Below are 12283 nucleotides of genomic sequence, written 5' to 3'. Positions count from 1 at the left end.
ACTGTCATCCATTTCGAATGAGACTAATCAGCTTGAACAATTGTCATACAGTACTCATAGGAAAATATATAAAAAGAAAACAAATCTATTAAAATTCTCTTTACATGCCAATTGTAGGGCTACATTAGCCTTATTTATAACATGTCATTGTTTGTGTTCCATGAAGATTCATCAATAAGCATGAAGCCTGTAGTACTAACAGCATAAAGAACTGTACAGCATGCTATCTGTAACGTCGCACCCTGTTCCTTAGTTTGTGTTTGTCTTTGTTTCATGTTATTTCATTTATTGTTTCCTGTTTATTTTTGTGTTCCTCACCTTGTCTCTCGTTTCAGACACTTCACCCCCTGCCCTTGTGTGTTTCCTGCCTGTGTGATTGTCTACCCCGACCTGTTTGGCTTCACCTGTTCCTTATCACCCTTCAGTGTATTTAGTCTGTGTGTTCCCCTGTCTCAGTTCGTCTTTGTACCTTGTGTCAGGCGTTCCAGTGATTTTTCCAAGTGTTGAGTATTCCTGGTTATTTTGATCTCTGATAGTGTTTCTGACTTTGTTTTTTGCCTACCCCTTTTCCGATTATCTGCCTGACTTTTTGAACTGCCTACCTGTGTACCGAACCTTTTTTGGTAGTAAAGACTATTCTATTGGATTTAAGTTGTTGTCTCTGAGTCGTGCATTTGAGTCCTCTGCCTAAGTAGAAGTCATTACACTGTCCTTTGGACCGCTGGAGGCAGAAAACCTGCTCCTCTTTGAGAGTAAAGTCATTATTTATATCAACCATGCTTTATTTTCCTCAGTTTTCTCCCCAAGACTCAGACATCAAAGATACAGAAACCCTTGATTTCATGACTCAGATACATTCCCTTTTAGAATGAGATATTTACTATGCACATGTCTACCACTGTAACAGTTAAACAAGTGAATCCTATGTAATAAGGCTGTCCTCCCCAAAAAGTGCAAACACTCTCCTCTTCTGAAGGGAGGGTCTGTGGGGTCTGTGTTTAAGGCACACGTGCTCATCTGATATCTGCAATGCTGCCTTGTCATTTAACGATTTCCCACAATTAAATTGTCAAGCAGTCAATCAAAACGTCATTTGGTCCTATGATATGGAGTCAGTGTCTCATTGACTCCTCATCTATGCTCTGTGGATACAGTAGCAGTTATGGCTTGGTCACTGTTCAGTTGGTCCAATCCCTTTATAGTTTCCTGGTTGATGTTCAGTTTATCATCCATATGCCCCTGTTGTCTATGTCTGGTCACTTCCTGGTTGTGACCTCACACGGATATGACCCGTATGGCGCGTTCCTGGCCAGAGACGGGGAGCCTGCACAACCTGTAGGAGTCCTCCAGAAGTGGATGGTTCACCAGGCCCAAGCCCGGGGGTAGACTTGGGCTCTGGACTAGGCCTAGGCTCTGGGCTAGGGCCCCAGTTCGAGGTGGTCCTGGATACTGTAGGGGTGTGACTGGGATATGGAGCAGGCCTGGGTTCTGAGGCAGAGCCGGGCTGTGGTAAAGGCCTGAGTTGTGGGGCAGGATGGTCTGGTCGTACCCCCTGCAGGAGAGAGGAGCTGACGGGAGGGCTGGACCGAAGGTAGAGGCTTGACCACTCAGAGAATAAGGGTACTGCTGAGAACATCTGGAGAAGAGACAGAAGCAGGAATATTGAGCTTCTTTGTGTGTGTGTGTGTGTGTGTGTGTGTGTGTGTGTGTGTGTGTGTGTGTGTGTTTCTTTGTGTGTATGTGGGCTCTCACCCGCTGAGTCTTCTGTGGTCATACAGGGCAGAATCACGGTTGTCCCTGAATGGAAGTGCCTTCTCTTTGGTGTTGTTATTGTTGTTTCTGCCTTTGTGGCTGGAATGTGAAGGCCTGTTGTCCTGGTCCCCGCGTTCCAGCTTGTGCCACAGATCCGTCTCCCTGGTGATGGAAAAGCCGTTACTGGAGTGAGTCAATGTTATGAGTCAATACTCAGTGGCAGCAAGGGAGAACAGTGCTAGAGAATGTAATCAAACTGGCTAAATAGTTTCATTTCTACTCTTGTCTCCTTCTTTCTCTTCTCTTCTCTTCTCTCCTCTCCTCTCCTCTTTCTCCCTCTCTCCTCATACAGTGTCTTTCTCCCTCCCTCCCTCTCTCCATCCATCCATCCCTCCCTCCCTCCATCCATCCCTCCCTCCCTCCCTCCCTCCCTCCCTCCCTCCCTCCATCCCTCCCTCTCCTCTCACCTCTCCACTCTTTTCCTCTCCTCCTTCCTCACACAGTCGAGCAGACAACAGGTGATGAAGGCCATGGACATGAGGAGGATGATGGCACAGCTCACAATGGAGGCCACCACTGCCACATGGAACCCGAAGTCCTCATACTGGGACACCGCTGGGGGGAGGAGAGGAGAGTGGGGGAAGAAAAGAAAATGAAAAGAACAGAGATATGAGAAAACAGACGTTTTCCCAGCGGAGAGGCCACTGTACAGTGTTGTATAAACTGTATAATCTACTCTCACATCACACCTCTCTGTCATAATCAAAAACCTACATAAAATATACATTTGCTGTACGCAGTGGAGTATAATATCATTGAATGCCTTTTCCAGTGCAATGTATTCCATTTTAATGGACAACGGCCACCAACTCTTGCGTGGTGATTGAACGCGTCAACAGCCGCATGTGGCATCGCCCATGGCCAGAGAGCACGTCAAATAATCTCAAATACGTATTCATCTTCTTCAGACTGATGAAGACACAGAGATGGCTCTGGGGGACTTTTGCAGCCCCATGCACATTTTCCACTCAGTGCATTCTGAACGTTTAATTTGCTCCCTCCCCGTACCCTTCAGATATACTCGCTCAAGAGGAGAACTCTCATTTTTTACAAGACAACCCAGCTCTGGCTCATCCATAATTCATGGTTAAAAGTTAAAAGTTACGCTTGTCTTCAGACCCACTGAGCCGTCCACTGGACGGCAGGGTGAACCTCCCTGATGAAGTCTGATGAGAGAGAGGAACAGACCTCATATTTTCTCACCAACAGTGTGGCTCTGCCTTGTGTTCTTCATCAAATACGAATCTGATTCACATAAGCGCCTTAGAACATTTATAAAAAGAACATCTATGAATATTTCAAAAACGATTCTGAAAGCCCTGCACTGGTAGGCTTTGTTGTTTTCATTGCCAAATTGGTTATGTAATCTTCCATGACCCCACATCCTCATAGTAACCCCGCCATACACCAAAACTTACTATCAACACCCACAAACTTTTTTCGACTTGAATTCTTAGGACTACACGCGGTTATCGTCGTTTTCACATCGACACTGGTACGTCGTTTTCACATAGACGGCACTGGAGATAGTGAATATGAGGTAAAAAAATCTGATGTGCCCCTTTAATGACCATGGCCTGCAGTATGATCTCGTCGATAACTTTGTATGCTCGTTCTGCAGCATGTCTACAGTACTTACGTTTGCACCAAGGCGTGTCCCCGGACCACTGGGTGCTGTTGCTGCCCAAGACACAGACCACCCCGCCCACCAGCCGGTGTCTGGACGGGCACTGCAGGGAGATCACCGTGCCCACGCTGGTGCCATTGCCCTGGACGATCCTCTGGGTGCCCAGGGCTGGCAGGGGCATGGGTGTGCACTGGCCTGGGGGGAGGAGGAGAGGGGAGAGGGTGACTGCTGTATTCCCTGGGGCCCAGTGTACAATATACAGTACAGTATATGCTGTATGTATCACTGTTCTTTACATGTGTGGGAACCAATAGGGATTTCAATAGGAGGTGTAGTAGGTGTAGTAGCGGTGTAGTAGAGGGTATAGGGATAAGAATCAACCTCAGATCTAACCTGAGACACGCACGCACGCGAAACTCAAACTCCACCTGCATCAATGCATGATTTATGATGAACAGAACACTCGGAATGGAAAAGCAGCAAGGCACAATAGAACTTTTCAGAGACATCTCGAGCGCACAAAGACGGAATAGCGTCTGCAGCCATTCAGTGTGGAACAATCGTTACAGAGCATTCAGCATCGAGCCCCTGTTGGGGCTGCTCAGTACAGCGAGACAACAGCACACTCCCCCTCCGAGTCCCTGAGGTTTGCTGCATCTAATGCTGACAGTATCAAAGCAGGAAATGTGATAAATCATTAAACAAAAGGCCTGCTAGCCTGGCGGAAACACAGAGCCCATCTGGAGCGATGTTAAACAGCTGGTTATCATACTCGACACATTACTGCAGGAAAGGGGCTTCCACTGAGAGCTCTGTGGAGCGGCGGTCCTGCATGCTGAACTAAGGGCATGCTAGGATAATCTCTCCAGAATAACACTGTCCTCATCCGTGTGAGTGTCAATATTGGTCTTTCCAAGGACATGCGGAAGGAGGAGAAGAGTCTGGTCAACTTCATACAAAGCCAAGATCATCCGGTTTATTGGGGGGGGGGGGGGGGGGGGGGACGATGACGACGACAACAGCCCCAGTTCAGGCACAATTTAAAGACATGTGCAATGTATTCTCATTACATTGCTGCTGTGACTTGTTTATTTTATGCCTTTACTGCTTGTTATGCCACGCAATTTCCTCTGGTGGTGATGAGAAAAATATAATTGGTAAAAGGTCCCCACTGGGAATTAAGTATACACATAATAATTGATGTAGTGTCATTCTGCCACCACAAGAGGTCCCTGTTCACATAATTACTCTAGGCGGCATCATGCCTAACTGAAACAGCACTTCAAAGGAAACAATTACCTGGCCTGTAAAATGAAGAATAGATCAAAACTGAGTTATAAGGATGTATTTTTTTTTAACTTTATAATACTGAGAAATAGTTAAATAGATAGATTTAGACAGAGATAGAGGGACGGACGGACGGACGGACGGACGGGGAGGACGGGGGGGGTAGAGAGAGAGAGAGAGAGAGAGAGAGAGAAGGAGATAGAGAGAGAGAGAGAGAGAAAGAGAGAGATGGAGAGAGAGAGAGAGAAAGAGAGAGATGGAGATAGAGAGAGAGAAAGAGAGAGATGGAGATAGAGAGAGAGAAAGAGAGAGATGGAGATAGAGAGAGAGAAAGAGAGAGATGGAGATAGAGAGAGAGAAAGAGAGAGATGGAGATAGAGAGAGAGAAAGAGAGAGATGGAGATAGAGAGCGAGAAAGAGAGAGATGGAGAGAGAGACAGTAAATAGAGATACAGAGAGATGGGCAGGTAGCTATTGGGGAAGACTAATTCATACCTCATCATTATTTATCCCAGACAGAGAGAGAACGCTCCCCTGCAGTCTGTGACTCAGAGATTCCTGATCAAAGAGATCCTGACTGTGTCAGTGTGAGAGGAGGAGGACTGGGCTGAGCTTAGGAAGACAGGCTGAGTTACCAGAACTGACTGTGGTGCTGAGTGGGCCTTCAAGGCCATCATCCCAGAGATAAAACAGCACCACCCTGACAAATCCACGGAAAACACCACTTTCATTCACATTTATGTAACAATTCTTTGACACAAGGACACACAACCAAGTCAGCACAGAGCATCAGTTTTATATAACTTCTGCAAGAGTGTGTGTGGGTGTGGGTGTGTGTGTGTGTGTGTGTGTGTGTGTGCGTGCGTGCTTGCGTGTGTGTGCTTGCGTGTGTGTGTGTGTGTGTGTGTGTGTGTGTGTGTGTGTGTGTCTGTGTGAACACAAGCCTAGCTAGGTATAATTGTAGCACAATTCCATCATATGGTTAGTTAGAGTGTGAAACTACAAAACAGGTTAAGCCACCTGCACCACTACCATCAAAGTTCATGTGATCAGGAACGCACTATCACTTCCTGTATTCATTCTTCTTCCTCTATGGCATCGCCCTAATGAAGGCCCAGGTGCAGGCCTGACTGCTATAAAATACATATTATTGTTCTAAAAATGCTCTTGGGTTGTCGCTGTGGAAAATCACCCTATAAAAATAAACCTTTTGGTTTGAGTACTTTCCACAGAGAGTTCTACATGGAACTAAAAATGGTTTCCCCAAAGGGACAGCCAAAGATTTTTTTTTTTTGTTATTTGAACCTTATTCTTCTCCAAGAGTGTACAGATAGAGAATGATTTTCCAGGTTGACTTCAGGAGTGTCATTTCTCACCTCCCTTGCTGCACAGAACAACTAGGCTATATGACTTGGGCATAAAATGCGTTATGGTAGGCTACTACAGGTCATTATATTCATTAAGAAATTAAAATGTTAAATACCAATAATCTCTTGGCAACCTTGTTATGATAAACGGTGGAAAAACACGAGAACCCGTTAGCCGCCGGTAATCATGAATGGGAGAGCCTGTTATTGTCACGTATTTTTTTCCTCTCAAAACAAACAGTTGGGTAGAGCTTTAACTCACTTACCTGAATTATTGTAGCCACGGTTTTCGTTTGAAAAAATAGTCCTGGACACATCGACCACCGAAGCTGTTGCCGTTGACATGTCGGATATGTCCAACGGCCGGCTTTCTTTCCTGGGCGCGCGTAAAAACGACGAGATGACCCCCAAGAAGACGCTTCGGATCCGTTATAGACCGCGATGCTGGAGCCGTAGTTGCGCCTACCCTCACCGTCACGGACTGTGCGTGCTGCTGGGTTTGCCGCCCTCTCGCAGTGATGTTGGGAGCGCACAGTTCTCCTGCAGCCTGCAGCCCTCCGTTCACATCTCATCAGCGCGTTGTCGCGCTGAGCTGAGCTGAGCTGAGCACAGGCTGACTGTCCCAGACTGTCCCTATAGTAGTCTGGGTGCGTCAGCCAAACTGACCGTCTTCTGGCGGTGTGAGCCTGTATCAAATGTCACCTGGTTTAAAGCTTGTAATGAGCTTTGTTACCAGGGCGGCGAGGGCGAAGGTTTAGTAGAGCTATTTCCTCCTGGCATCTGTAGTTCTGCTGTGTGTGGGCACGAGGTGGTTCTTTCACATTGCCCCGCCTTTGTCGGTCTGTCTAGTCAAGTGTGGAGCTTGACTGGGAAGAGCCAACTAGTTGTTCACAAGACTCATATGCATATAGCAACCTAGGTACTAGTTTAAAGTGGCAAAGTTATCTTTCTTAAATGACAGTGGGCCGGATTCACAGACAAGGCTTAAGCCTAGTCCTACACTAAAAAGCATCCTCAGTGGCAATTTGCCATTGAAAGTGTGAATTAGTCCAGGACTAGGCTTATGCCTTGTCTGTGAACCCGGCCCATTATGTATGTACGGATGTGGATGTGTCAAGGGTATTAGGAAGGCTTTGATTGGGTTTACTACTGTGTATGACCTTTGTATTGACATAACAACTGTGGCACCCCAGGGCCTGTTTTACAGTACATCCTGTACACAGAATTTACTACTAAGTATTCCTCCGCTGCTGATTTGAACAGATGCTGTGTAATTTACCCAGATTATTCCATCTAGTTTACGAGGCTGGGCTGTTGGTGGGGGAATTCACATTGCGTGACATGTCACAACAGCTGGGGACAACAGCGGGGATTTGAACACGTAACCTTTGTCACGAGACTCGTAGAACTTGTAAGCCCTTCAGCGGTGATTTTATAAATGGAATACAAAATGAATTCTCTCTTCAAAGTAATATGATTAACACATCTATTGTTGTATGTTTCAATGCTAAGCCGATCTGAACAGCACAGGGCTCAACAGAGAATTACTCCACAACATTTCTGCCATTATGGCAAATAGGCCTAATGGTCATTAATATGCATGGTTGTTAAATGTTAATAACACTTGGGGTTGGGGTTGGGGTTGGGGGGGGGGGGGGGGGATGTGTCTGTTGGATTAGTCAGGGGACATCGCGGGACAAGTGCTAACTCAACAGTGCCTCACACTAACGGTCCAAGAACAAGAAGCCACAATCTAACAGGAAGTCACATCGTGTGTGCTGTGCAGAGTTGCATTTGCATAAATTACATGGGTGCTGTTTTTCCCCGAGTATCTGAACATGCTGGGTCGATACAGTCTGTCTCCACTCTCTCTCAGTCAACATAATCACCTTTTTTTCCCCCTGAATAAAAAAGGCTTAAAATCACTGTTCCTCCTGAAAGGAGTGTTTTTTTTTTTTCTTCCTGCTCCTCCTTTTGTGTCGTTGCAGATCTTTTTCATGTGTCATAGTTCAATTAGCTTAGTGGTAAACCATGTTAATTGGGGCTAGGACAGTGTGAATCATTTAGCTCTGTTACATTGCTCGTCTGACAGCTTTATTAATGGAACAGGCATTCAGGCAGCCAAGAGCGATGCAGCTCGCAGCAGAAAGAGTCCAAGACCTGCCCTCTGCACAAAGCAACGGGGACTTCATTAGAGAATGAGACGTCAGCGTTGCGGGCGGAGGAAAAATAATGTTGGTAATTGATGCTGCTTTAATTCAGAAAAACAGTTACGGTTACGACTTAAGGTCAAAAAGACATGAAAGTGAAGTTTTCCGTGGAAATGAGCTTTACGTTGCGGAGAGTGTTAGGCCTCTACCTTTCGTGTTTTAAAGAGATAGGTGCAGTTGTCTCATGTATTGGTAGACTAGACACACGCACACACACACACACACACACACACACACACACACACACACACACACACACTAACACACACACACTAACACACACACACACACACACTAATGCACACACACTAATGAACTCCAAATATCATGTATATGTCTACATTATTAAACCATAGTTGTGGTCTGTATTGACTCATGGTCATTAAGGATGCAGGAAGTGTATTACGGTGTTGCGCTCTGGTTGATAAGTGAATCTTCAGCCCTGAAACAGCTTCCACCATCTCAGACGCAGTGTTGGGAAATTCCACTTCATGTTGCTCAACTATTAGCATAACTACATTTAGCTAATCTAAGTAGTGTTTTCAGTTGCTAACTACTAGCCGTGTAGCAGTATAGTGAGATACTGTAGCCACTCACTACATTTTCCCTCCAAAACAAAAAATAGGAAATTTAGCTATTATTCCAGGCCTTGAACCTCAAATGTCCCTGCAATTTATTCCTTCACTGCTCCCTGTCTCCCCACTTTGCTCCACCTCACCTGTTTTTATCTTTCTCAGTGATTTCAGAGAGTTTCGGTTGTTTAGTTTCTGTCATGTGGATTCGTTTTTTCAAAGTAGCTTTAGTTTGACAAACTATATTTCTCTCAAGGGCAGCTTCAGTGGAGCTCAACCTGGCGGAGGCACTAGTGCCCCTGTTACTTGCATGCTGTGACAACGCCACTCCCAAATACAGGGTGGGAGACCCGAAAGGTAACTCATGTTAACTTCCCCAGAGGTAAGTGTTCAGTTTAAGTTAACAAACAGAGATTTAAAAGTTATATTTTTGACAGGTTGGCTCAGAGAATAGTACACAGTATTTAAAATCCTTAATTCATATAATAAACAATAAATGGAAACAAAAAAAGAAACAACTTTTACAGGCTATCAGATCAAACTGGCAGGACCAAACCAGGGCCACATACACGGAGTACTCAGCTGGACATAAGACTGCAGCAACTAGCAGTGACAAAAATGGCCATAAGCTTCACACACTGTGTTAAAGATCACTACAAACAGGTGAACTCAAGGTATAAGAGCCATACAAGGTATTAAAGATCACTGCAAACAGACAAAAAGTCGTAGATTAGAGTAGGTTGTTCTGGTTTTCTTGATGCCGTAGATGTCGCACAGCTGCTTTATTATCTTGCTTTCAAAGTTTCGCCCTCGATCTGAGTGAATACGGCTTGGGACGCCGAACAGGTGGAACCATTGCTTCACCAGAACATCTGCCACCGTGCTGGCCCGCTGGTCTCTTGTTGGCATAGACTGCGTAAACTTGGAATACACAGCAGTAAGCACTAGAACATGTTCCCTCCCATCACTGGCTGGTTCTAGCATAGTGAAATCCATTGGCAGGATCTCGTTGGGTCGGGATGCCTGTCGACTTCCCCGGTATGATCGAACCCTCTGGCCTTCCTTCGCCAGGGTACACCTCCCACACCTTGTAAAGTAATTGGTAATTTAGTTAAATGCATTTTCAGAGTAGCTTTCCTTACACTGAGGTGCACAGACACATTCTGTTCTCAAATGGTGACAGTACTTTGACAGTATTACTCTAAAGCAGTTGCTTTATTTGAATAGATGACATAATGGATGGAAATATTAAGAGCAAACACACTTTGGAACTTTCCAAAGGAAAAGGAACTTCACACCAACTCCCACTCGCACTACACAATTTGTTATTTCTCTGTTGTTCCCAGACCAAGTGTCTGCCTTCTGTCTGAAATCTGAATGTAATTCCAGGCTGTGCGTCTATCCTGTGCTGCATGTATTGTATACTGTGTCGCGATAGCTGTAAACTAGCTGTGTTCAGGTGCTCTGAAGATACCCTTCTTAATTGGCGCAGAGGGGTGAATAAAGTTGTATTGAGTTGAATAGAAGGTGTTAAGCCATAATGGTAGAGTTTCCTTCCCCACAGTGTATTGAGTCTGTCTGTGGGTGAGAGGCAACCTCAGCCCATGGGACAGGCCTACACGTGGAGGGAGGACTGCCAAAACGCTCTTAAAATGCACCGTGGGCGCCGGGGTTTCTCTTTGAAGTTGGGTTTGTTCGGTTCAGGATGTGTCTTTACACTCATTTTCCAAATATTGCAATAAAAGTAAGCAGCTCTGTGCTTTTCCTGTGAACGAACAGAAGGATGTGTCATGTCTCTCAGGAGGCTGTTCCACTGCCTTTGAAGCTAACACCTTAGTTGAAGGCAACCAGGATTAGCGGCAGAGAGGGTTTTCAACGAAGAGGATCTCTGAGACTTTCCACCACTCTCACTGGACTTTGATAGCTGTGCACACACACAAAAGACATGGTCTATAGTTTCATAAGATGCAGAGAGAAATGTATAAATAATCCCTGAAATGTCTCAGACACAGCAGAGACGGGAACACTTGGTTCACATCCTTTCAGTGTCAAATAGTGAAATAGAGAAATGATGGCTGGACAATATCCAGAGCTGGCATTCATGATGAATCCTCCGAAATAAGTGTAAACTACAGGATTAATCGGTACACCTGTGGTGTATTTGTGCACAAATACAAGAACCAAAGTCCTTCAAGTTGGTTTACTTCTGTACGCCCAGCTGGGGATGTTTGATGAGCGTGACGAGATATGTGTGTGTTTTTTGTATTGGATTCCAACTGTTCAGTGAGTTGAATTTTGATATAGTGTTTGTTTGCAGAGCTTGAGCACACACACACAGACACACACACACACACAGACACAGACACAGACACAGACACACACACACACACACACACACACACACACACACACACACACACACACACACACACACACACGCACAGGGAGCAGTCTGAAGTTGATGCTTCTTGAGTTCGGTAAAGCTCTGGAGTTATCCTTCCTGATTTGGAGACTGTTGCCACAGCAACAGTTGATCTGTTCTGGCGTGGTTTCTGTCCTCACAGTTTGGGCTCCCAGCGCCCTCCACCTCCATCCACTCCATCCTCCACGAATCTATACTGTGTCTGCATATTCCCACACCTCAGGAGAACCAGGCTACCAGGCAGCAGAGGGCCCAACCAATCAATAAAGTGGAGTTAGTGTGTATCAGGGTACAAAAAGGGACCAGACTCACTTGATGTAGTTATGTTGATTTAAAAATATTAATAAAAAAAAAAAAAAAAAAAATATATATATATATACACTCACTAAACACTTTATTAGGAACACCTGTACACCCTCTCATGGTGGAGGTGGTGTAATGGTTAATACCAATCAATCATCGCTTGAATGCCACAGCCTATTTGAGTATTGTTGCTTACCATGTGCATCCCTTCATGGCCACAATTTACCCATCTTCTAATGGCTACTTCCAGCATGATAATGCACCATGTCACAAAGCAAAAGTCGTCTCAAACTGGTTTCATGAACATGACAATGAGTTCAGTGTTCTTCAGTGGCCTTCCCAGTCACTGAATCCAATAGAATCCAATAGAACACCTTTGGGAGGTTGTAGAACAGGAGATTCACAGCTTGAAAGTGTACCTGAAAAATCAGCAGGAATTGCTTGATGCAATCATGTCATCATGCACCAGAATCTCAAAACAATGTTTCCAACATCTTGTGGAATCAATGCCATGAAGAATTGATGCTGTTTTGAGAGCAAAGGGAGGCCCTACCCAGTATTAATACAGTGTGTGCTCATAATAAAGTGCTCAGTGAGTGTATGTATATAATAATATATATATATATATGTAAGGTAACATGGCCAAAATGTATGATTCTAAGGAAAATATGTCACCATATAGA

General features: G+C 45.0%; 1 protein-coding gene across 1 annotated transcript; it reads right to left on the bottom strand.

Moving 5' to 3' along the window:
• Positions 1 to 8: 8 nt before the first annotated feature.
• Positions 9 to 6858, bottom strand: susd3 (sushi domain containing 3). The gene is made up of 5 exons (XM_083675871.1): positions 6360 to 6858; positions 3452 to 3634; positions 2220 to 2367; positions 1753 to 1914; positions 9 to 1636 (listed from the first exon to the last, which is right to left on the bottom strand). The coding sequence occupies exons 1-5, from the start codon at positions 6436 to 6438 to the stop codon at positions 1276 to 1278; spliced, it is 933 nt and encodes a 310-aa protein (XP_083531997.1). The 5' UTR covers positions 6439 to 6858; the 3' UTR covers positions 9 to 1275.
• Between the last annotated feature and the right edge of the window lie 5425 nt (positions 6859 to 12283).

The sequence above is a fragment of the Argentina silus genome, assembly GCF_951799395.1.
Source record: "Argentina silus genome assembly, chromosome: 8".
NCBI lineage: Eukaryota > Metazoa > Chordata > Actinopteri > Argentiniformes > Argentinidae > Argentina > Argentina silus.
Note: the sequence above shows the minus strand (reverse complement) of the source record. Positions and strands in the feature narration are given on the sequence as shown.

Bases quoted from the DNA above. Each gene is read 5' to 3' on its own strand.
- susd3 (XM_083675871.1), bottom strand. From the start codon at position 6,438: ATGTCAACGGCAACAGCTTCGGTGGTCGATGTGTCCAGGACTATTTTT. The intron at 3,635-6,359 runs GTAAGTGAGTTA...TCCTCCCCCCAG, and splicing joins CCGTGGCTACAATAATTCAG to GCCAGTGCACACCCATGCCC. The intron at 1,915-2,219 runs GTGAGAGGAGAG...TTCCATCACCAG, and splicing joins GAGAGGAAAAGAGTGGAGAG to GGAGACGGATCTGTGGCACA.